General features: G+C 47.8%; 1 protein-coding gene across 2 annotated transcripts in view; it reads left to right on the top strand.

Annotated features, from left to right (window-relative positions):
- The window catches only part of LOC137422099 (chromodomain Y-like protein), a 90,753-nt gene that overhangs the window by 8,342 nt on the left and 59,174 nt on the right, over window positions 1-23,237 (top strand). The window contains exons 2-5 of one of the 2 annotated variants that reach the window (XM_068108848.2): window positions 1,011-1,656; window positions 16,821-16,946; window positions 17,090-17,373; window positions 17,494-17,663. In XM_068108848.2, the coding sequence (XP_067964949.2) occupies window positions 1,011-1,656; window positions 16,821-16,946; window positions 17,090-17,373; window positions 17,494-17,663 (1,226 nt within the window). The remainder of the gene's footprint in view (window positions 1-1,010; window positions 1,657-16,820; window positions 16,947-17,089; window positions 17,374-17,493; window positions 17,664-23,237) is intronic. The other variant, XM_068108849.2, reaches the window with a different exon arrangement.

Genomic DNA, 23,237 nt, shown 5'->3' with positions numbered 1-23,237 from the left:
GCACACCTGAGCTCCTCACCACATACAAGGCTTTCATCCGCTGCACAATGGAATACTGTTCTCCCCTCTGGGCTGGTGCTCCTGCCTCACACCTAGCTCGGCTTCACGCTGTTGAAACCACAGCTTTCAGAATCGTTGGAATCTCCCCGATGAAGCTAACTCCGAGGGCCTTTTACTCACTCACCGCAGGCAGGTTGGTGGTCTTTCTGTCTTCTACCGACTCCTCTCCGGCCTTGCCCCCCCCCCCCCCAGCTCTCTCTGTGCTCTGTCCCCCAAATATTCCTGCAGGTCGCACAAGATCTGCCTGCAACCCTCTTATGGTTAAACTGCCATAATCTAGGCTCTCTGCTCACCTTCACTCTTTCATTCTTCTTTTCTCCCGTGTCTGGAACAAACTCCCCCACTCCCTTCAATCCCACTCCTCCCTCCAGGTCTTTAAAACAGCTGTTCACCACCATCTCTTATCTTCCCCCTTCCAAAACCTTGATCTTTTCTACCCCTGCTAATTCACCCCAGATACACTTTTTTTTTTAAACAACAACTTCTTTCCCGGAAGTCCTTGCAGTGTCCTTATGTTTTATACCTCTCCCACCTCCCCCCAAGCCCTCTCCCTCCCACAGTTCTCTCGATGTTTCCCCACAAATCTCCCTGCTCTCAAATGTTGTGTTTGTGTCCTTCCCACTTTCTCCCCATCTTGTAAAAAGAAACGTTTATACAGTACATGCGATTGGAATGTGAATACTTCTATAAAAGGCATATGGTTGGAATGTGAATCAATACAATAAAACCGAAAAGGTCTGTTTGCGTGCCGTATGAACATACATCGATCTACGTCATCAATAAACCACACAAATACAACAGCTTATAAACACCACACAACATGTCTTGGCGAGGGTCTGCAATCTGATTGCTCTTTCTAGTTTATAAATGTTTTTATTACATTGAAATGCTTTCTAGTTATTCTTTAAAATTATGACATGACTGTTGATCTTGGGTGAATCCCTGTGTAGGTAGAGAGAATCGTGGACAAGCGGACAACAAGGAAGGGCTATATTGAGTATCTGGTGCACTGGAGTGGGTTCCAAAGTGATGAGGATACTTGGGAACCCGAGCATAACCTTGTCAACTGTGCAGACTTTGTGCACGCCTTTGAGAAGAGGCGGAAGAATAATGAACATCCAAATGGCACAGTCCAGGTTGGAGCCAAAGATATGCGACAACCGAGGCCCCACTTTCCGACGCAGAATAGCAACCAAATGCAATTGTCTTATAATGCTGCAGTACCATCTCAGGTACCATCTCAGGTACCATCTCACACGAATGAACAATCAGATGGTCAACATAGGACTCCCTTCACCCTCAGGGTGGGAAACGAACAGCCTGATTTGATGCAGTCGGACATTAAAATTTTAATGCCCAAGTTGAGAGATGAAACTATATTTCCATCTTCAGTTGGTGTGCATTTTTGTGACGAGGGAGTTAATGCTGAAGAAAGTGCAAACCAGCATTCCATAAACATTTCACAAACCAACAGCTTTGTTCTTGCTCCTCGCCTTGGAAAAGCAAGGATGGGTTCAGATATGCCATTACACATCAATACCAGTTCAACCAACCCAACCTCTCGAGCTGTGCAACTACTTTCAGCAGAGAAAGAAGGTGGGTTCTTTAGAAATCTTTTTTTTTTTTGTATGCTGCATGAGGCTGTGGGGTGGCATCATTGGTTGAGGGAGTGATTCTGCCACTCACAATTCCTGCCCTTGGGGCAGGAATTGAGAATTTGTTCAGGATGCCGGCGATAACTCGCCTACTCTCCATGAAGGACACTATGTGATCGTTAATGTCCGTAAAGTAATTCCTGTAGACGGGATCTTCACAAATGACTTGAGCGTTGCTAATCGAGTTAAGCTTGGCAATTAAAATGTAATAATCCAGTATGAAACTTTTAAACATTTGGATTTTGATTTTAGAAATCTTTTTGTTGACTGGCAAACTTCAATTTTTTTTTTCATTTGCCAGATAACATGCATCCAAGTTTATTGAGGGAGTTGGTGGAGCAGATGATTGATGTTAACCAATATCGTTCCAATTATTTTATAGCTTCTTCGCACCTCGATACTGGACTGTATATACATACATACTATTACGTTTGTGGGGGTAGGTGACGAATTACCATAATGGAGATAGGAATGTATAAATAAGCATGGACCGTGTGATGTGTAGAAGACATCTCGATGTACATAAGCAGGGAACACCTGAGCTTAAGGTTGTTTTGTGTCACCACACGGAGGGTGGTTTTTGTGTTAGTTAGATAGGGCTTAAGGATAATTCCCAGTATGTGCTTGCCTCCTGTGATTTTTCCTTATGTTTTTACATTCACTCAGCCAGCCATGCAAACGAGCACTCCATTAAACCACGACAATCGACATAATGCCGACAGAGACCCAGACATTACGATCGGTAAATAAGCCCCGCCTCCGACTAACCCCCGCTCTAGCAGGGAAAATGGCCTTAAAATGCATGTTGTTGTTGTTGTTGTTGTTGTTGTTGTTGTTGTTTGTTTGTCCAGGCGATATCTCAGCCATCCTTTTAGCTAGGAAGCTGAAATTTCGGCACAATAGTGAGTAAGTACTTTGTCAAAAACGGTATTTTTTTGTTTTTTGATTAATCAATTAATTGATTAGTTATTTAATTATTCGTGATTAATTAAGTACTGATACATTTCCTTTCTCTTCTGGCCATTATCTCAGGCACCTTTTGAGTGAGGAAGCTGATATTTGGACATGACAATGACCAAGTGATTTGGCTGTAAAGGCTATTTTTGATTTATTGATTAATCAATAAATCGCTTAATTATTTAATTATTCGATTAATGACTAAAATTTTTTTTTTTTAAAGTTACAGATTCGGATGAGATGGTGATTGTTTATGTTTTCTATTAGGCAATTGATTAATTCTTTAATTTTCTTACGATTATTATTTATTTATTTTCATTATTAATCATTTATTTATTTTCTTTCTGACCTGACCAAATTTATCTGACCAATATCTCGGGCACCTTTTGAGCTAGGAAGCTGATATTTGGACATGACAATGACCAAGGGATTTGTCTGTAAAGGGTATTTTTGATTTATCGATTAATTATTTATTGATTAATAAATTAATTATTTAATATTCTTATTAATGACATTTAATTAAATTTCTAAAAGTTAAATCTTCGGATGAAGCACTAGTGGTTTAGTTATGCTATTAGCCAATTGATTAAGAAAATATTGTTGCGGATCTCGACGTCGGTCTTTCCCCTTACCAAGGGGGGATTAATCGCCTTGTCTTTTTACTAGCCGACGTGATCCGGGGCTAATGACATTCCTTCCGGTCAGCGCTGGGTAGGGTCGCAGGCCGAAATCCTAATACCTAATTACCAACGCCTACCAGGAAGCAAGGAAATAACCCTGCCCGAACCACGGTTGTAGTGGAAACGCCGAGCGATAGCGAGCCGTGATCCGAGCTTTTAACAGGAACTAACCCGATCTAAGCGTTTCCGAATCATGCCATGCTTACCCAATGGAGGAAAGGACTGATACGGTCGAATTAGGAAGAAACAAGGAATAACAATTTGTTTATTACAATTTGTACAGGAAGAAGAATAAGAACACACAGTGAAGCTTATACAGTCTTGTCTTATCCCTGGACAAACGGGCCCGTCACACACAGACACACTCACACGGGGATGTAGGTGGTCGGTTTGATGGTCCCGGGATGATGGCGTCCAGGCAGCTCACTCCGGTCCCCGACTCGTACCGTGAAGCAGATGGTCAGAGCGGCAGAAGCTCCCCGCGGTCGTTTACGCGGAGCGGACAATTGCAGGGCGAAAGGCACGGCTGGCTGGCGGTTACTTCGCGGCTCTCCGCGTACATAATAAATGCACTCACGCTATATGCGCTCCCAATGCCACTCAATAGGCGCTCCCCAATGCGCTTTCCTTACGAGGCCTCTTTGCACAATCACGTTGCATAAGCCCTTTGGTAGCAAGCGCGATTCCTTCAGTCCTCTTATACAGTTCTCTCATAAGGGCCGTCCTTTTCAACGAGTGCAGTTGCGTCAGTCCTCTCACAAAGCCCCTCGCTCATCAGTCCTTTGGAAGGGCTTTGTGCGCGCGTTTATATAGCGCCGCCCCAGCGAGCCCTCTGGAACTTGCCAGCCATGCCCTTACCACGCCCCCCACGCCCTTTCACCCGAGCCCTGGTTGGTTGTCGGCTCTTACCGTCTCGCTGCCTCTCCCCGACCTCAATGCCGGCAACACCCTCTCTCAGGCCTACCTCGTGTCATTTGGCTGGTTTTGAGCGAAAACTCTTGCCAGCAGCGAATGCTGCTGGCAAAGGAGGTGGATTAACCGAATCAGTGCGCGGGATGGATGCTGCCCAACGCGGTCGATTTGGAGGGTGGAGGCAAAATGAACGGGACCTACTCTTCTTTCTTTTACACAACGCAGGTATCAATAATGGGAATGGCCTTATCCTGACACATATTATGACATAACTAATGTTCTAAGGTGGCCTACGTGTTGCTTGTGGACTAACTATGGGGGCAAACCTTTAACCTTTAATGATCAATATTTACACTTCTCAGAACCACAACAATATTTTAGGACAATCTTTTATTGATTTTATTTGTGCAATTAATCAATCAAATATTGTGCACCTCTCTCACCCAATAGTCTATGAGCTGCACAGCGGAATTGCCGGGCAGGAGGGTATATTTAATTATTTGGCATGGGGGTGGTGTACTTTGAATGTATCTGTACTTGTTTTTGTTTTGGTTTGAATACTTGCATAAATACTAGCCCCACAAATCTGCCCTTTTTGGGGGTTCCTCTCTGTCGCATATTGGAAAGACGTTGACATTTTTTGTTTCTTGTTACCTCTGCCACCGAAGGTGGTCGTCGGTTGTGTTTTCATCCCTGTGTGTGAGCACGATGTCTGAAAATTTTGTGGACGTATTAGGACTAAGCTTGGTGGATACATTGGGTGTGTGACAAGGAAGAATCGATTAGATTTTGATGAAGATACAAGTGTTGACACACACCCACATTCCTTTGTGCTACGCTCCACTTGGCTTGTGTATGTGGTTATATTTATATTTCTTTTTCCTCCTCTTTGAACCTCTGAAATTTTAGTCCTCGCAGCCTTCCTGCCCCCATTTCGGTGAATATCCAGACAGTCTTCACTGTGTTCTTTGGGGAAAAAAAGAGGAATGAAAGAGCAAAGGTGAGCAGAGAGTCTTGATTTTGGCGGTTTCACTCGAAGAGGGTTGCTGGCAGATCTTGTGTGTCCTGCAGGAATATTTGGGGGGGACAGCACAGACAGAGCTCGGGGAGCTAGGCTGGAGAGGAGTCGGTAGAAGACAGACCACCAAGCTGTCTGCGGTGAGAGAGAGAAAGGCCCTTAGAATCGGCTTCATCATGGGAGATTCCAATGATTCTGAAAGCTTTGGTTTATACAGCGTGAAGCCGAGCTAGGTGTGAGGCAGGAGCACCAGCCCAGAGGGGAGAGCAGTACTCCATCAAGCTATGGATTAAAGCTTTGTATGTGGTGAGTGTAGTGGAAATCAATCAGTTCCACGACATTGTCCTGTAGGTAGGTTTAATGACAATTCGATCTCTGGCAATATCCTGTCGAAATACAATCATGCAATATATGAGGATCATGGAATCATAAAGAAAGTTCAGTAATATCAATCAATGCAAGCAAGCCTAGATTATCTATGTATACGCACCATCTGAGTCTACACGTCTTAGATTAAATGTCACAGGAGTATGCCGGAGCAGCAGTCGTCCGAGTTCTTTTCGACGCCTCTCAGTGCTTAGCGAGACCATCACACCTGGGTTCAACTCAGGTACAATTTCATTACATTCTCCCCGCCGTTAGATCTACACTTCCGCGAGGCAGGAATCAAGCACGCAGTAGCATTAGTAGAGTAGCGATATCAGTCCATGTCAGTCGGTCCATCCGTAGCGATCAGGGCGGTGGATTTCCCTGCCAGCACGGGTCCGGAAAATACCGGGTACTATATCCCCAAGCCCGGAGTCCCCGCGTCAGAGTAGCCGCCTGAGGCAGGCGACGGAGGGGGCACCACAGTGCCTACAGGCAGAGGGGTATTTTGCAATGGGAGGGACGGCAGATGTTCCATAGGGAGAGCCACGAAAGAGTCCATAGACTCGTAAATTGGTTCGTCGATGTCCCCGCAAGGGTCGATGGCCCTGGAGGGGGCCAGGTGACGTACGGAGACAGTGGACTCGCGTCCATTGGCCATCAACACGCGAGCATGCTCGGGATTAGCCTGGAGTACCTGCACCTTATCCACTCATGGATCATACTTGCTCGTGCGAACCGCACGCTTGAGGTAGGCCGGCCCCGGCACAGCGAGCCAACTCGGTAAAGATCGGATACCCCCCGAGCTCCTCGGGTGATGAAACATCCGTTCATGAGGAGTCTGGTTGGTGGCCATACATAGTAAAGCCCTGATTGAATTCAGCGCCGCAGGTAACGACCAAGCCGATTTATCTAGGCCCCGGCCGAGGGACCTAAGGCTTAGTGTGACGGCCCTCCATATAATCCCATTGAAGCGTTCGACCTGCCCATTCGCCTGTGGTCTATACGGGGTGGTATAGCTAGAAGCGACATTATGCTGAAGTAAGAAGCTCTTCACTTCCTGGGACAGGAACACCGCACCTCGATCAGTATGCACGTAGGCCGGATTCCCAAACATAGAAAACAAGTTCTGCAGACACCGTATAACCGTGGCGGCCGTCATATCTGCGCATGTGAAAGCGAAAGGGAATCGCGAGTACTCATCAACGATAGTGAGCAGATAACAAGAGTTACCCGACACTGGCAGCGGCCCTTTGAAATCCATCGCCAATCGCTCCCACGGTCTAGTAGCCCTGACCAGCGTCCCCATGGGAGGGTTGTAAAAACGCGGTTTGAGTTCCGCACATACAGCACAGTCGCGACAGACCTGGCGAATGTCCTCAACCTAGTATGGCAGATGACGACAACGCACAAAATGAGCGAAACGCGCCACCGCAGGCTGATGCAGAGTGTCGCGCAAAGCGCGCAGACCCTCCAAAGATGAGGCCCGCACATGTTGCCGGCCCCGACAAAGCGTCGGCAACCGCACACGCTGCCGGCTGCGATAAAGCGTCGGCAACCAGGTTATCCCTCCCTGGGCGATATTTGATGGGGTAGCAGAAATCGGCGAGTTTGATGCGCCAGCGAGTGATTTTATCATTCTTAATGTGTTGAGCATGCAGAGTGTCGTACATAAACGCAACGCTCTGTTGGTCCGTGATGATTTGGAAGCATCGTCCGAGCAAATAGGGACGCCATCACCTAATTGACTCGACGATCGCATACGCTTCCTTTTCGACAGACGAATGTCTCCGCTCAGCGGAGGTGAGAGTTCGCGAAAAGAAAGCCACAGGGCGCCCCCCTTTGGAGAGTGTTGCTGCTATCGCATGATCCGAGGCATCACTTTCCAAAACGAAAGATTCATTATCGTCAATCGATGCCACAGCAGCCCCAGCAATGTCGGAGTTAAGGCCATGAAAGGCCGCCTTGGCTTCAAGGCTCATGGGGAACGCTTCGCAGTCCACAAGCGGGCGGAGTTTTGCGGAGAAATTTTGCACCCACTTGGAATAATGGGCGAACAGCCCGAGAGCCCGCTTCAGCGAAGCACGATCGCAGGGCGGTGCCATGTCGAGCAAGGGTCGCAGACGCTCCTTATCCGGAGCAACAGAGCCGTGGGTCACGGTGTACCCCAGAAGATCTATCGTGCGTGCGGACTGCGGAGTAACGACATTTAGCCTCATTCATAGTTAAGCGATACCTCTGCGCGACCTCGAGGAAGCGCTTCAGATTTGCATCATGATGTTCCTGGTCATGCCCGCAAGCCGTAAGATTGTCCAGATATACAAATACTTCGGTCAAGTTCTCCTTAGCAATGAGGTCGTCCATAGCCCTCTGAAAACACGTGACCCCGTTCATGACCCCAAAAGGTAGTCAGGTGAACTGGTATAACTGTTGACCCGATTCAAACGCGGTATAGATATGGTCGGCCTCAGAGATGGGGATTTGATGATACGCACTACGCAGATCGAGAGTGCTGTAGACCGAGTACTGGGCCTCCTGTCGAACCAGGGAGTCCATCCCCGGAAGGGGGTAGGCGTCCAGCTGTGTAAATCGATTAATCGTCTGCGAATAGTCGATTACCATGTGTTTGCGATGCACTTCACTGCGTACCACCAGGACCTGGGCCCGCCACGGCGACCGACTAGGTTCTATGATACCTTCCTTTAAGAGCTGGGCCGTTTCCTCCGCAATGAATTGCACGTCAGATCGTGAGTAGCGTCGCGATTTTACCGCTACAGGTGTGCAGTCCGTGGTCATATTGGGGAACAGCGACAGCGGCTCAATTTCCATCCCTGCAAGAGCGCACACAGCGAGCGTATCAGTGCCACCAAATTCCATTTCCAACCGTCCATGTCGCTTAAGAAAATCATGTCCTAGCAAAACATCTGCACATAATGCTGGTAAGACCATGAGATGCACATCTGGGAATATTCGTCCCTTAATCACTAGCTTCAATCGACATTCCCCTTTTGTGCTGAGCCTAAGCCCTTGGGAGGCCATAAAGATCCGACGTCTTGTCCCAAGGATCGGCCATCCATGTTTTTGCACCAGTCGATAATCAACATAACTATCAGTAGACCCTGTATCGATTAAAGCCCGAGCAAAAATTCCTTCGATCATAAGTGGGATAATAGCCTGAGCCAGGCCAGGTGGTCCTGCAGGTAACGGGGCATCCAGGCGAGTCGGTCGCGCCTCGTGTGTTGATCCCACGCCAGCTAAAGTTTTCCATGCCGCCGTAGCTTGTAGTTCGTATGGGCAGCCTCCGGATGGCGCTCGTGTCACGCGCGAAGTTTCAAAGCCAGCTGGAGTTTTCCGTGTCGAAGCAGGAGCTTGTAGTTTGTACAAGCAGCCTTCGGATGGCGCTCGTGTCACACGCGGAGTTTCAGAGCCAACATGAGACGTTGGGATGCCGGCCAAGGACGATCGCTCCGCGTTCTGTCGTGTTTGCGCCACTTGTTTTGACGGCGCGATGAATCCCACCAAGGTCGAGTGCGCAGCCGGGGGCCCACGAGGAGGTGCGATTCTCATCAAAGTCTGGCAAGGCGTCCCGCTCTTTGCTCGGCCCACTGGCTCGGCGATAAGCACATTTATTGTCGAGCGCTTTCATTTGCCCCGCGCAGCCTTTCGGCAAACCTTTGCAAAATGCCCTTTAGTTGAGCACAAATGACAAATCGCATCACGAGCCGGGCAAACCGACCTGGGATGTTGTCGATTTCTGCAGAAGTAACACGTAGCGTTACGTCCGGGCTTTGGTCCCGCAGCTGCGGCGGCCGTCAAGCCCGGATCTGGGTCTTCCTCGGGAGCGGCCGGGGACTCCAGCAGAGATGCCGTGTCTGCATCCGCGTCCTCGGCGGTAGCTCTCTCCGGGCGAGCTTGTTGAGACGTCCCCACTGTGACGTATGAGTGTTCATATGCGTCAGATTGTTCCCGAGCCTGGGTGTAGACGTGAGCTAGCCGTAATGCTTCAGCGAGCGTCAAGTCTTCAGCTTCAAGAAATCTTTGTCTGACGGTTGAGGAGCTGAGTCCTGAGACGAAAGAATCGCGTCCAAGATCATCTTGTACTTGCTCATGTGTACGTACCACCGGAGCACTATCGGCAAGCAGACGTCGTAGCTCTTGAGCGAAATGATCCAGGGTCTCCGTGGGCTGTTGTTTCCGTATTGCGAGCAGGTGCCGGGAATAAACCGCACTTCGTTTCTTGATGTAAATTCGCTTTAGCTCTGTCACTGCGGCATCGAACGTCACACACTGTTCGATCGCCCGGTAAACGTTGTGATGTACTTTTGTCTGGAGCACCTCTAATTTCGTTTCATCAGAGACAGCGGTTTCCTGGGCCTTGAATTGATTATCCAAGGTCTTCAGCCAATGCGTCAGCTCCGAGCACGAATTCGCTGCTTGCGCATCAGCGGCGAATAGGGGCACCTGAATCATTCTGTGTCCCGCCATGTCGCTCACGTTCGCCTCTTGTTCTCGATTGGACAGCGAGATGAATTGTCATTAATTGTAGTGGAAATCAATCAGTTCCACGACATTGTCCTGTAGGTAGGTTTAATGACAATTCGATCTCTGGCAATATCCTGTAGAAATACAATCATGCAATATATGAGGATCACGGAATCATAAAGAAAGTTCAGTAATATCAATCAATGCAAGCAAGCCTAGATTATCTATGTATACGCACCATCCGAGTCTACACCTCTTAGATTAAATGTCACAGGAGTGTGCCGGAGCAGCAGTGGTCCGAGTTCTTACAAACGCCTCTCAGTGGTTAGTGAGAGCATCACACCTGGGTTCAACTTAGGTACAATTTCATTACAGTGAGAAGCTCAGTTGTGCCAAGGAAGGACTTCACACGATGGAGGATGCCCAGTCAGCGACTGGCTTTGGAGGCCAGCTTGGAAATGTGGTTTTCCCAGGAAAGATCCATGGCAGATAGTGAGAACCAAAAGCTTGAGTGACAGAACTTCTTCAAGAGGATTGTTGAGAAAGTAGATGGGAGGTTTGTCCAGACTGTCTTTTCGGAGAGACATAGTGAGAGTGTGAGATTTGTCAGGATTGAAAGACATGTTCCACTTGTTTGACCAGTTTGTGATTTTTGTCTAGGTCTGCAGAGTGTGAAGAGGCTGCTGCCTGTCGATCTGAGGGTTGAGATGTGGAGCGGCAGAGAGTGGAGTCATCAGCAAAGAGATATAGAGGATTTTCCCAAGAGAGTCAGAGAGATCATTAATGAAGACCAAAAAAAGCACAGGGCCCAGAACACTGCCTTGAGGAACTCCAGCCTGAACAGGAAGGGGAGATGAGAGAATTCCATTTGGAGCCACATGTTGACTCGGACCGGAGAGGAAGTCCACAAGCCATGCGTGGAGGTTACCATGGATACCATAAGCAGAAAGTTTTGAGAGCAGGGTGGGGTGCCAGACCGTATATTGAGGCACAAGATATGTCAAGGAGACTGCTATAATTTATTGTTTCATGTTGAGGACCTCCATAAATGCAATAAACAACCTGGGCCCAAACAGTATATAAATGCAATAAACAACCTGGGCCCAAACAGTATCTTGGGCACAAAACCCCCACCCATCAATGACACAGAAACTACTCCCCAGGTCTGATCGTGTTCCCCTTTCATGCCTTGGCTGCGGACACCACTCACAACTTTTACACCACAAACAGACTCGATGACACTACTGACACCACCTGTAACCACTTCCAGGCTGCTCCACACCAAATAAAACATCAAGGAAGACTGCACGGTCCTGGCTTCATGTAGGCAAAAGCACATCATCTTTGATGTGAGGGATCACTGGTTCGCTCCAGTGAGGTTGATCGGCTATCTCCGAGTGGATAGTGGATCTCCGAGATATCTATCTCCGAGTGAAGTGGTCTGTTCAACCAGAACTAACTCGGGAAACAACAACAACAACTCCCACACTCTTCAATCCCACTCCTTCCAGGTCTGCAAAACAGCTGTTCACCACCATCTCTTATCTTCCTCCATCCAAAACCATGATCTTTTCTACCCCCTTTAAAACTCCCCAAATCCACCTCCTTCAAATTCCATCTTTTCTTTCCTGAAATCACCTGTAGTGTCTATCTTCTTTATCCCGTGTACCCCGCCCCACCAGCCCTCTGTCTTTCACCGATCTTCCCTCATGTTGTTGTGCTTCCCTCCCCCTCCCGCTCCCTTTATTATAGGTTTCCACGTGTTGACTCTTATACGAGCTGCGACTTGGTATTCAAAATAAATAAATCTGAATCCAGATCCGGAAACTATAATTTAAGTGATTCTTCTCCATTGAGAGATGGGGATAAAAATGATATATAGCACGATCTTTCAATATGTTGTCGACGGATTATTATGAAAGTTTGTGGTTGAGTTGGGTCGGTGACAAGAATAAGCTGATTACATTTTGTTGTGTGCCAAATGGTGTGGTGCTGTGTGCCAAATGGTGTGGTGCTGTGTGACAAGGATGAATGGTGCGGATGCAGATCCTGCATATTGGTGAGATGCAAAGCGTAAATTATTCAGCCTGGCAGAGCTGTGTACTCCACCGAGTGCCGTTGTCATTATCCTGTGCTCGCGAAGCGAAAGGCAGGGTTAAGCATTCGGGTCCGTACGTACGGACATACGTGCGTGTCTGCATTTTAAAAATTCATTTTCTCGGCAACCGTTGGTCCCATTGACATGAAATTTTCACCACAGGAGGGCTTCCTCCTGTAGAATATTTTGGTGAATATTATGACGTCACAGGTCATGTGGTACGGGCGCCATCTTGGAAAAACCAAAAAATCTGCACCTCTATCTCAAAAACCGCTGCACAGAAATAGACAGGTCTCATTGCAAAGAACTCTCCATGCGGAATAACATATGTGAATGATGACGTCATAGGTGCTGCCGTTATGACGTCATAATTCGACAAGTAAAAAACTTTATCCGATCAGGATTAAGCATGTTCTCGGTATAAATTGATGCAGAAATCAAATGATAACGACGTAGGTCACGTGGTTTGGACGCCATATTGTTTTGAGTGAAAAGACTGAAAAACCACAAAAATCAAATTTTCTCAAACGACTGGACAGATCGAGGCCAAACTTTGCAGGAAGAATCGCATACCCATGACGAACAAAAAAGTCAGCGAGCGTGACGTCATGCGTCACATGGTTTCGGAGTTACGACGTTTTTAAGCATAAACTTTAAAAACCTAGCTCCTCCTTCATTTTTGATCCCATCGAGGGGAAACTTCACAGATGTGTTCAGCATATCAGTCTGCTAAAATGACCTTTTGGAATTTGCGATAGGTCACATGGTTTGGCAGATATAAATAATTAAACCAAAATATTTTAAAAATCATAACTCTTGAACCGCTTCATTGATCAACGTGAAACTTTATATTGTAGTAGAGGTAATGAAGTGTAACACGTGTGCAAAATTTGAAGATGATTGGATGTACGGTCTGGAAGCTAGAAGTTGTTATTGCGTGAAGAAGAAGAAGAGTCTTCTATAGTGGGAATGGAATTAATTATCACTCTGCACATGACGAGCAGGCAAATTACGGAGCGACCTCACGGGGTCATTTTGACCTCAAATAAAATTCAGATTTCAGATTTGTCAATCGTTGAGGTATATTAACACACGACCAAAACAGATTTGGCGAAATTCCGACGATTTTTGACCAAAATATAACATTTGTGTCTGCATTTCAGTAAAGTAAAGTGTGTGCCGTTCAGCATTAAAAAAAATTGAAACGTGGCTCATTGTAAATAACTCCATATGGGGAATAGGTGACGTAATTGGCACCAACGATGACGTCATTGGTGCCATAATTATGACGTCATAATTCGACAGGGACAACGCTTAGTCTGATCAGTTTGAAATTTAATTGAGCATGATCTATGCAACAATTATTTAGAGAATATAAATTTATGATGTCATCGCTCACGTGGTCTGGCAGCCATATTGGATCAAAAAAAAAAGAAACGTTCAAAAATAGAAGAGTTGGCTCACACAAAGTTGACTGCGCAGGGTAAGTATTCTATGAATACCATCTCGTTCATTATGCTTTCATCATCTCAGTTATCTGAGAAGGCTGTAATATTTAATTAATTTATTTGTTTATATAATTCATAAAGTATAAGCAGTGAAAACTGAAAATGCACAAATACTTGGAATGTGAGCGATACTGATTGTACAGACTTGGCATTTAATATGGAATTTTTTTTTTCTGGGGGTGAACTTACTTTTCAAGATGTCTTCGAACCAAAAGTTCATTGGAATTATGTTGAAATTATTCTAGATTTTGTTAATGTGACCTTTAAAAGAAACAAAAACCACATTTGACATTTCAAAACAAATATATTGATCCTTGAAAGTGATGTAAACTGATATCGAACTCAATTCATGGACAGTACTGTGTTAAACTTCTGTACGTTTTCCAGTAGTATCTCTTTATTTTGCACATTAGCCAAAAAATTTTTAAACAAAAACAAAAGTTAAATTACGACTGGGATTACGGACAGTAAAATTACAGTTCAGTACTTCGTGTAACCCCCACGAGCATTCAGGGGAGCACGTACATGTTGAGGCATGCTGTTCACGAGATTTGCCAAGGTTTGGACAGGAATCGCTTGCCATGCAGTGACAATAGCCTGCTGCAATTCACGCACAGAGGTCGGCTGCTGGTCCAAGTGGTCGATTTGATGCGTTAATTCTGCCCACAGGTTCTCTATCGGATTCATATCCGGGGACATGGCAGGCCACTCCATATGCTCTACACCACGGTCAGCAAGAAAGTGTTGGATCATGCGAGCACGATGAGGCCATGCATTGTCATCTTTGAAGACAAAGTTTCCTCGAAAGGCTGCACGAGCAAATGGAAGCAATGTTTCTTCCAGAATGACCCTGTACTTGAACTGGTTCAGGTTTCCATTCAGAACAACCAGGTCAGTTTTGCCCCCTGCATGAAAAGCAGCCCAAACGGTCACCCCACCACCTCCAGCTTGAACTCTTGGCACTATACAATCTTTGTTGTCGGCTTCATGCACTTGTCTGCGCACTCGGATGCGGCCATCTTGACGATAGACCAGAAATCTAGACTTGTCACTGAAGATCACGTGATTCCAGTGTCCTGGCTGCCATTGACAGTGCTCTCTGGCCCACTGCAATCGGCGCTGGTGGTTTTGTCTTGTCAGGCGTGGCTTTCTCAGGGGACGCCTGGCATGATAGCCTGCTTGAACCAGTCGTTGGTTGACTAGCCTTCTGGATACAGGCACATTTTCCAGTTGCTGCCACTCAGCCCCATGCCGATTAGCTGACTTGGTACGGCCATTGCGGACTAACCGGTGCAGCTGGCGATCATCCCTCCTGGTGGTTCTGCGGGGACTTCCTGGCCTCGGTATTGGAGTAGGGACACCCCTCTGAGCATTTCGTTTCGGGATCTTTGACACCTGGCCTTGAGTGATGCCATACTGCCGAGCAATAGCATGCTGTTTCATGCCGTAATTTCGTAAAGCCACCACTCCATGACAAACAGCATTGTCGAGTTGGCCGACCATCTCCAGAGGAAGCGGCAATAACCTTTGGAGACGTGCAGCAGTTGTTTTCCACTAATACAGAACGCAACAACCCTTGTATACCCGACTGTGAAGCCAATCATCAAATGCACCTGTCCGTACATTTTGCCACGCCACCTGTGATATAATCCTGTTGTTGACTTCTTGCTGCGACAGACAATCAGTGACATGGTTCTTTTAACAAATAAATCACCAAAGTGTGAAAGAAACTCACCAGATTGATATACTGAGTTGAGAAAGTAAACCCAAGTCAAGAAGAAAAAAAAATTCCATATTAAATGCCAAGTCTGTAGTATGAATAAGGAAATGAGGAGGAATGCCATTGGTAGCTTTAAAGGTATATCTGGTTCGGTTTTCCCAACTGCCGGGTTGTCCTCCCTTCCTTTTTCCACAAGCAGCCTTGTCACGTCGCTTTGTGAATCACTGCCATTTGCTTTTTGAGATGAAATTTATTTTATGGATGATATTTGACTGTTTATTAATCACATTTGTGTGTTTCTGAGTCGTGTGGAGGTTTTTCGTTGCTTGCTTAATCACACAGTTTGCCACTTTTTTATCCCCACATTTTTTATCCCAACATTTTTATCCCCACATTTCGAATATTGAAATTAGCTGCATCTGTCCGTCCATCATTCTATCTCCTAAATGGTTGGGCAGAAATTCACCAAACTTGGTAGTTGTGATCACCACATGGCACAAAGGTGCAAGAGCACTAATTTTTTCCCTGTCCCCTTGTGGTGGGGTCAAAAGGTCAAATACCAGAAATTGCCATTTCAAGCACATTTGAAACATTTTTAAATGTTACTTTGTGTATATGCAATTAACTTTGGGGGGTACCAGGCCCGTCATCCTTCCGAGGTCGGTAAATTGAGTACCAGCTTGCTGGGACGAATGATCCTGGTGTGTACCCCCATTTAGAATAGGTACACCGTATCCCTGCGCATCGTAAGAGCGTGATTAAGGGTTGGCGTCAGGATGGGCATCCGGCCATAAAAACATTGCCTCCAACAGGGAACCATGATTGTCATGGGGCCCACAAGGCTAACCCCTGCTCCAGTGGGGAAAAATGGCCTTAAAACGATCATTCATTGGGGGACACCAGAAATATGTAACGACTTTCTAGATTTGACTCCCAGTTCATGCCCCATGGAGTTTTCCCCTGCACTTAAGGTCACAGGGGTCAAAACGGAAAAAAATTCAACTCAAAATCTGAATCTTTCAACTCCAGATATTTGGTCATTCCAAGTGGAACTTTTTGCCATCTCTCAACCTTGCTTTATGTGGGAAGGGTGCGTATTTGCGATGGCGCACCAATCCGCACCATCGACTTCACTCTAGTCGGATGTGCCAACAGGTTGTCAGTTGATGAAATTTTTATTGGTCTGGAAAGTTTGATCTTTTTTAGCGGAGTACTAAATTGTTGGGTGTGAAAAATCGGCAACTTTGTACTTGTATTTCTGGATTGTTTCTAAAGTTGTTCACTCTTCACAAGTTGGTTGTATAATCTGAATAAGTGAGTGCTGAGAAAGAGATGGCCGTTCCAAACACAATGGACTGTTACAGATGAACAGCTGGGCAAGTTGCATGTGGCGCAGCCACAGGTCAGGCTGCCAATTGTTCCTGTTCAACTTTGGCCATCAAACCCCTCTCTGAGCAGTGTGTGCCAACCTGGGTGTCTGCCAAGGTCAGGTATGAAATGGAGTCAATGTATCATTGTGTGTGTGTGCTAGATGTAGTGACTTTCGCATATAATCTTGATAGTTTTAGTAGCTGTTGTCCTCACTATGGTTCATTCTGCATTTTTAACCCAAAGCTACACTTGTCTCCTTCAGGGGTACCTTTAACTTTTCAAACTTTTGGAAGGACCAGAGCAAGAGAGTCGGACACTTTTGTCATTTCTCTGGGCCGAAACGGCAACGGCATTGAAAACGTGCAACCCTGTGCCAAGCGCAAGCTCCAGCAAAGTGAAAATAAGTTTGATAAACGCTTGCGCATCAGTGTGCGGCAAGCAGAGAGTGCATACCAGTACAGGGATATTTTGGTGTGCAAGCAAGATGGATACACACACTTGCAGCTTTCAATCAAGTCTGCTGATAACAATGCCCTTACCTTAGAGGTGAAATATGTGTTTACAAAGGCTGAGGTTGTTATTGTTATTCAGGGGGGGGGGGGGGGGGGCAAATAAACAGAATAAAATTGCAGAATTAAGAGTAATTTTGTGTTGAAATTCCTGCAGACAATGAAGGAGATGCAAACGGCAATGGCACTTGCTGCTGTTGATGACAGCCGAATTCTACTACTTGGGGCAGTTGATGGGGCCTTTTGCAGTGGCCTAGACTTTGTCACTCTGGTCAAGATGCTGATGGAAAACAAGCAGCAAAGCACCCGGATAGCTGAAGGTCTTCGGTGAGCCAAAAGTGCACAATGCTTTGGTTGCTTGACCGTGTAATCGGAGACAGTAATTTTGTTTTCTTCATCATGGAGTACGGTAGTACGGTACGGTAGGTAGTACTTCATATGTAGGGATGGGATGGGGGAAAAAAATGACCGCCCCATCAAGCATGTAGCCTACAGAATGCTACGCTGAAAAGTGACTACAGAGTATAGCCATTAGCATTTAATCGCCAAACGTGTTTATAACTAACACTAGCAGAGTACCCATACTCTGGGTGTATTACTTGCTCACACTAACTGTTTGCATGTTACTTGCTGAAAGAATATCGTCTGGGTTTTGCAAGAAGACGTTGCATGTTTAAGATTCTTCTTCTTCTTCAAGGCCTAAAGGGTATTTTCCAATAGTAGTTAGGATCGAAGGAGTCGAAAGGGTCTCATCTCTCAAGCATGTATAAAAGGTCTAAAGAGGTCGAGGTCTAAGTTGTCTAAAGTTTTAAGTCTAAAAGGTCAAGGGTCCAAGCTGGCTCTCATCTTTGCAGCATGTAAGGGCTCTAAAGGGATTAAAAGGACTTCAGGGGTGTAAAGGTCTAAATATTCTTCGGGTCTAAAGGGTGAAGGGGTGCTCAATTGTTGAAAGAGACCTACAGGTAAAAGGTCTTAGGGGGGGGGGGGGTGTCGATAGGGTCTCAAGGGCTGTAGAGGTATAGAGGGGTCTGAAGGATGTTATAGGGTCTTTAATGGTTTAAGCGGTCACGACAGTCTCAATGTTCGAAAGGTTTAAAAGGTACATTCCAATCGTACGTAATTAATAGACATGCGTTCAAACAGTACCTGTACATAAATAATTAAGATGTACATCGAGGCTTCACGGACGGACGTTTTTTGTTCTTGGCTCACCCAGACTTTAGTCCGGAGAGTTTATGCAATCGAGCAGTGTCAGTCAGTGAGTCTGTAAACACCAGTCATTAAAACTTGAACCAAACACACGATTTTGATAAAACTTGGCCACAAGCTTCATATCTGATGCCAAACTAAGGTGTATTGACCGCATCAAAATCTGCGTTCGTTAACAGGTTGAAATCAGGTCTAAAATGCAAAAAAAAAAATGCTGCCCTAACCTACTGTGGGCGTTGCATCAGCAGCACAGCCATGCCCTCAGCCAAAAACGACATGTAATCAGCATCGAGAGGGCTTCCATTTAACTAATCATGTCACCAAATTCTGCACATTAACCAAATTTTCTGCGCATTGCTACACCGCTGCTTTCCCATTCCATCTCTCGGCGCTGTATGACGTCATTGCCGGGCACGGTGACGACACGCGCTGAAAGGGAGTACTCAGTTTTCACTCCGGTTTCTTTCTTGTTTGTTTGTCCGTGCGATATCTCAGGCATCCTTTGAGCTAGGAAGCTGAAATTTCGGCACAATATAGTGAGCAAGTACTTTGACAAAAACGGTATTTTTTCTTTTTTGATTAATTAATCAATTAATTGGTTAGTTACCTAATTATTAGCGATTAATTAAGTAATTATTTATTTCCTCATCTGGGAATTATCTCTGGCACATTTTGAGCTGGGAAGATGATACTTGGACACGACAATGACCAAGTGATTTGACTGTAAAAGATATTTTTGATTTATTGATTGATCAATCAATTGATTAATTATTGAATTATTAAATCAGTGACTTAAATTGTTTTTTTTAAAGCTGCAGATTGGAATGGAACTGTGGTGGCTTCGGTATTCTATTAGCCAATTGATTAATATAATTGTACACCTCTCCCTCCCAATGCAATCACTATGAGCTGCACCGCGGTATAGCCGGGCGCCAGAGGCGCCCCGGCAATGCCGCACTATAGGATATTTAATTATTTGGCATGGGGGCGGTGTACTTTTTAAAAATTTATTATTATACTGAATCGAGGCTCGTGAAAGAGCTGACAACCGCGAGGGAAAGACAGTACAGGGGGACCGCGAGGGAAAGACAGCACAGGGGGACCGCGAGGGAAAGACAGCACAGGGGGACCACGAGGGAAAGACAGCACAGGGGGAGCGCGAGGGAAAGACAGCACAGAGGGACCGCGAGGGAAAGACAGTACAGGGGGACCGCGAGGGAAAGACAGCACAGTGGTACCACGAGGGAAAGACAGCACAGAGGGACCACGAGGGAAAGACAGCACAGAGGGACCGCGAGGGAAAGACAGCACAGGGGGGGACCGCGAGGGAAAGACAGCACAGAGGGACCACGAGGGAAAGACAGTACAGAGGGACCGCGACGGAAAGACAGCACAGAGGGACCGCGAGGGAAAGACAGCACAGAGGGACCGCGAGGGAAAGACAGCACAGAGGGACCGCGAGGGAAAGACGGCACAGAGGGACCGCGAGGGAAAGACAGCACAGAGGGACCGCGAGGGAAAGACAGCACAGGGGGACCACGAGGGAAAGACAGCACAGAGGGACCGCGAGGGAAAGACAGTACAGGGGGACCGCGAGTGAAAGACAGCACAGTGGGACCGCGAGGGAAAGTCAGCACAGAGGGACCACGAGGGAAAGACAGCACAGAGGGACCGCGAGGGAAAGACAGCACAGGGGGACCACGAGGGAAAGACAGCACAGGGGGACCGTGAGGGAAAGACAGCACAGGGGGACCACGAGGGAAAGACAGCACAGGGGGACCGTGAGGGAAAGACAGCACAGAGGGACCACGAGGGAAAGACAGTACAGAGGGACCGCGAGGGAAAGACAGCACAGAGGAACCGCGAGGGAAAGACAGCACAGAGGGACCGCGAGGGAAAGACAGCACAGAGGGACCGTGAGGGAAAGACAGCACAGAGGGACCGCGAGGGAAAGACAGTACAGTGGGACCGCGAGGGAAAGACAGCACAGTGGGACCGCGAGGGAAAGACAGCACAGAGGGACCACGAGGGAAAGACAGCACAGAGGGACCGCGAGGGAAAGACAGCACAGGGGCACCACGAGGGAAAGACAGCACAGTGGGACCGCGAGGGAAAGACAGCACAGGGGGAGCGCGAGGGAAAGACAGCACAGAGGGACCACGAGGGAAAGACAGCACAGAGGGACCGCGAGGGAAAGACAGCACAGAGGGACCGCGAGGGAAAGACAGCACAGAGGGACCGTGAGGGAAAGACAGCACAGAGGGACCGCGAGGGAAAGACAGCACAGAGGGACCGCGAGGGAAAGACAGCACAGAGGGACCGCGAGGGAAAGACAGCACAGAGGGACCGCGAGGGAAAGACAGCACAGGGGGACCGCGAGGGAAAGACAGCACAGGGGGACCGCGAGGGAAAGACAGCACAGGGGGACCGCGAGGGAAAGACATCACAGTGGGACCGCGAGGGAAAGACAGCACAGAGGGACCGCGAGGGAAAGATAGCACAGGGGGACCGCGAGGGAGACAGCAGACAGGGGGACCACGAGGGAAAGACAGGACAGAGGGACCGCGAGGGAAAGACAGTACAGTGGGACCGCGAGGGAAAGACAGCACAGTGGGACCGCGAGGGAAAGACAGCACAGAGGGACCACGAGGGAAAGACAGCACAGAGGGACCACGAGGGAAAGACAGCACAGGGGCACCACGAGGGAAAGACAGCACAGTGGGACCGCGAGGGAAAGACAGTACAGGGGGACCGCGAGGGAAAACAGTTCAGGGGGACCGCGAGGGAAAGAAGACAGCACAGGGGCACCGCGAGGGAAAGACAGCACAGGGGCACCGCGAGGGAAAGACAGCACAGGGGGACCGCGAGGGAAAGACAGCACAGGGGGACCGCGAGGGAAAGACAGCACAGTGGGACTGCGAGGGAAAGACAGCACAGTGGGACCGCGAGGGAAAGACAGCACAGAGGGACTGCGAGGGAAAGACAGTACAGTGGGACCGCGAGGGAAAGACAGCACAGTGGGACCGCGAGGGAAAGACAGCACAAAGGGACCGCGAGGGAAAGACAGTACAGGGGGACCGCGAGGGAAAGACAGCACAGGGGCACCGCGAGGGAAAGACAGCACAGGGGGACCGCGAGGGAAAGACAGCACAGTGGGACCGTGAGGGAAAGACAGCACAGTGGGACCGCGAGGGAAAGACAGCACAGTGGGACCGCGAGGGAAAGACAGCACAGTGGGACCGCGAGGGAAAGACAGCACAGTGGGACCGCGAGGGAAAGACAGCACAAAGGGACCGCGAGGGAAAGACAGCACAGGGGCACCACGAGGGAAAGACAGCACAAAGGGACCGCGAGGGAAAGACAGTACAGGGGGACCGTGAGGGAAAGACAGCACAGTGGGACCGTGAGGGAAAGACAGCACAAAGGGACCGCGAGGGAAAGACAGCACAGGGGCACCGTGAGGGAAAGACAGCACAGGGGCACCGCGAGGGAAAGACAGCACAGGGGGACCGCGAGGGAAAGACAGCACAGTGGGACCGCGAGGGAAAGACAGCACAGTGGGACCGTGAGGGAAAGACAGCACAGAGGGACCGTGAGGGAAAGACAGCACAGTGGGACCGCGAGGGAAAGACAGCACAAAGGGACCGCGAGGGAAAGACAGTACAGAGGGACCGCGAGGGAAAGACAGCACAGTGGGACCGTGAGGGAAAGACAGCACAGGGGGACCATGAGTGAAAGACAGTACAGTGGGACCGCGAGGGAAAGACAGCACAGTGGGACCGCGAGGGAAAGACAGCACAAAGGGACCGTGAGGGAAAGACAGTACAGAGGGACCGCGAGGGAAAGACAGCACAGAGGGACCGCGAGGGAAAGACAGCACAGAGGGACCGCGAGGGAAAGACAGCACAGGGGGACCACGAGGGAAAGACAACACAGAGGGACCGCGAGGGAAAGACAGCACAGGGGGACCACGAGGGAAAGACAGTACTTTGAACTTTGGTAATTCTGATAATTCTGATGATCCTTAACTCAGTGCCATTTTAAGTTTTAATTTCCTTTAAAAACCAATTTCTCTGCAATAATAGGACCGATTGAGATATAAATTTTCACCATATGATGGACTCGGTCTGTAGAATATTTTAATGGTAATTATGACGTCACAGGACACGTGGTTCGGTCGCCATGTTGTTTTTCGTGAAAACACGAAAACCCCCTTTTTCTCTGCAACGGCTGAACAGATCGAGGCCAAACTTTGCAGGCAAAATCGCATAACCATATCGAACAAAAAAGTCAGCGAGCATGACGTCATGCGTCACATGGTTTCAAAGTTATGACGTTTTAAAGCATGAACCTTTAAAACCGAGCCCCTCCCTCATTTTTGATCTAATCGAGGGGAAACTTCACAAATCTGTTCAGCATGTCAGTCTACTAAAATGTCCTTTTGGAATTTGCGATAGGGCACGTGGTTTGGCAGATATCGTTAATTAAACGAAAGAAAAAAAAAAATGGATATCTCTTGAATCGCTAGTACCTCAAACCGTGAGTTGGTAATAATTTATATAATTCACACAGTGCAATACGTGCAGGCTGCTCCACGGAGCGACCTCGCGGGCTTATCAACGAGGTGAGGCGTGACACACGTGTCTCAGCATACCTCAGATCAAGTTTGAAAACCAGCATCAACCGTACATA

The sequence above is a fragment of the Myxine glutinosa genome, chromosome 2 (genome assembly GCF_964187855.1).
Source record: "Myxine glutinosa chromosome 2, kmMyxGlut1.1, whole genome shotgun sequence".
NCBI classification, from domain to species: Eukaryota; Metazoa; Chordata; class Myxini; order Myxiniformes; family Myxinidae; genus Myxine; species Myxine glutinosa.
Note: the sequence above shows the minus strand (reverse complement) of the source record. Positions and strands in the feature narration are given on the sequence as shown.